The sequence below is a fragment of the Sphaeroforma arctica genome, assembly GCF_001186125.1.
Source record: "Sphaeroforma arctica JP610 unplaced genomic scaffold supercont1.804, whole genome shotgun sequence".
NCBI classification, from domain to species: Eukaryota; class Ichthyosporea; order Ichthyophonida; genus Sphaeroforma; species Sphaeroforma arctica.
The window spans coordinates 38652-41557 of record NW_014039754.1 but is presented as its reverse complement, the minus strand read 5'-3'; the positions used below and the strand labels follow the sequence as shown (position 1 = coordinate 41557).

The 2906-nt window shown below is 43.3% G+C and overlaps 1 protein-coding gene across 1 annotated transcript; it reads right to left on the bottom strand.

Annotated features, from left to right (window-relative positions):
* Window positions 1-1643: 1643 nt before the first annotated feature.
* SARC_08687 (hypothetical protein) lies at window positions 1644-2598 on the bottom strand (the record flags this gene model as incomplete). Its single annotated transcript, XM_014297328.1, has 2 exons — window positions 1644-1807; window positions 2508-2598. 2 exons carry the CDS (start codon window positions 2596-2598, stop codon window positions 1644-1646), a joined length of 255 nt encoding a protein of 84 aa, XP_014152803.1.
* Between the last annotated feature and the right edge of the window lie 308 nt (window positions 2599-2906).

The following is a 2906-nucleotide window of genomic DNA, read 5'->3' as shown; positions in this document are numbered from 1 at the left end:
GGTCGGACTCTAGAGGATCCCACTATATATGAATGTATGTATATATATGCATATATATACTTGTATATATTACATATATATATTTATATATATATATATATATATATATATGTATATATACATATATTTATATATATATATATATATATATATATATATATATATATATATATATATATACGTGCGCTTGTGTGTGTTTGTGTATTCGTGTGTTGATGTGTGTGTGTGTATGCCTAAGTACATGTACATCATAGCTCGTCAACCACACACTTACCGGGACTACTCCAGAGCACAAACCACAGCCCTGGGTTGCCGCAGACACTCTGCATGCCGAGCACATTAGCGAAAAAACACCCTGATATGAAAACAGGTGTATATGTCAGTATACATGCAGAATGTCCAATCTGAAACTTGTAATATTTTCTGTAGACATATACTTAGACAAATTACGCACATATGATATGTGCACAGGTCAATGTGGTTGTGGAATGGCCCAATGTAGAGTTTTAGCGTTCCATCCTAACGTTGTGAAACCGGAGCGGCTCACGGGTTGATATACATTTGCGATATGTCATTGTAGCAGCAAACTACGTAGTATGGCAAAATACGTGTTTGCAGGTGAATTGATTGCGAAAATATATAATTCCGCGAGGCCTCAGTGAACTAACACCTCAAAATTGCAGAGACTGCGTGCAAAGTGATACGCCTGAAAGTGGAGGAATAAAACAAGCCGTTCGTCTGACGTGTGTGTAAGTGAGTACGCGTGCGCAGGGGATAGTATGCAGCTACAGGCATCTGAAGTGGATGTAATGCAATGTGTTTGAGATCTATTCAAGTGCATAACAGAGACATCTACAACCACAGGCTGCGCATGAGTCAAGAGGAATTCGTTGGTTTGCATAGATAAGCTTACGATGCTTATTGAACTTATGTTAGTATCACCCGTTCAAACGAGTCACAAAAATGCGAATAACATAGACATTGGGCGTATGCCAATAAATTCATAGAAAATTAAATAGTTGTACGTGCATAGACTTTCATAACATACGCTATGTATATGAGAATAGTTGTACGTGCATAGACTTTCATGACATACGCCATGTATATGGATCCTATTGCTGAAACAACACTTGTAGCTGACACGGGAATAGCACGCAAACGTATATGATATTTCTGTATTTGATTGTTCCTTCGCCTGAACGTGAACTAGGACAGCTCGTGACGGCGTATAAAGGCCTGTTTGTAGCGTTGCGATGATTGTCATACTTATCGAATCACCAGTTACTCTACATGCCCACCACTCAACCAGTTAGTCCCCTTGGCCGTGTGATGTGTCATATAACGACATGAGGGGTATGCGTAATGTGATATTCGGGACGGATGTACAGTAAGCTCATAACTGTGTGGAGACTGACATGCTTGTTAGCGAGTCGGCTTCTGTTGGCCTGTCTCCTGCTACTAACAATACAACAGTAGTTGCCGCGAAGCCACGTTCAATTCTCAAGAAATTCAGACGGGTGGTCTGCTTACTGGAGGTCTACATTGGTTGCGCATGTGTGGCACCTTGACAGCCGGATAAGACTGCCGCCAAGGAATAGGAATGTACAATGCGAGGCATGGCAAAAATAAATAAACCCTAAACCCTAAAACCCTAGAACAAAAGCCGAAGCGGTGGCTGTTAACTTGTTTATTTCCGTCTCCGGATTACCTGTCACGACTCCTATCTGGTGAAGGGTCCCCAGAGAGCCCCTCAGAGTCACTGGCGCGACATTGTTGATGTACAGTGGCACGGAATTGCAGCAGATTCCTGTCGACAGTGAGAGGGGATTCACCGTTGAGTTTGGAAACGTGTTAGATTCGATACACAGGAAAGTACCCGTGCTAAACGTTAACGTGGAATACGCAAACTCTATGAAGGATAAACAAAGTGATGGACCCCAAATCCAAATATGCAACCAAATCTACAATGCAAAATTAGGTTAAGGCCTATTAAGCCAAGAATACGCCGCATAAGATGTAATGCAGTTGCCCCCAGTAACTCCCACCACAACCCTACTGTACGTGATAATACACATGCGGTTATAGACGATAGAACCCGGTATGACAATAAAGCCGGTGCGAATGAGTATCGTTCTGGGTGTTACTAGAGCTCGCCTACTCCACAACTGAGCAGCACTTGCAGAGCACTCAGCATGCCTCTGCCCTCCATAGGTCCCAACACACAGCCACTGTCGCTTTAACATCACGCATTCGGCAATAGACAATAGAACCTCAACAGATGATAAAAACAGTGTTACTGTTAAACGTGAACGAGAATCGTTGCCAATATCATCCCAACCCCCAACAACCCCCAACAACTCGCATGCTGCACTTTCCCAAAAGTACAATCGCACGACCGCTTTGCTACCGTTCACATTGGCAAGAATTCACATCGCAGTGCTTGAACTTCATCTGATACTGAAATACATACGAGAACAGGTACCATCACAGATATCACCATAGCTTACCTACTCCCACACCGAGAAGCACCCGCCCAATAATCAGCATATTGCTGCCCTCCGCAAGTCCCATCACTACACCACACATAATGAAAATCATGTCGGTGTAGATAGCGGCCCATTTCGGCCCAAAATTTTGGCATAGTGGGCCACCTAAAATAGAGCCAACAACCCCTCCGATGCCGAAAAGGGAGGCTACCCATGCCAAATCCCCCGTTGTTAGGGGTGGATTGAAGGTGGGTGCCTGATGTAGGAGACAACAGAGAAAGGCGCAAATGTTCGAAATGAGATATACGGGTAGGGGAGAGGACGATCTGAGTTGAGGTTCCCATTGTCGTGCATCTCGAGGTAAGTAGGGCAAAGACATCAAGGGCACTGTATATATATGTATATATATATATATATATA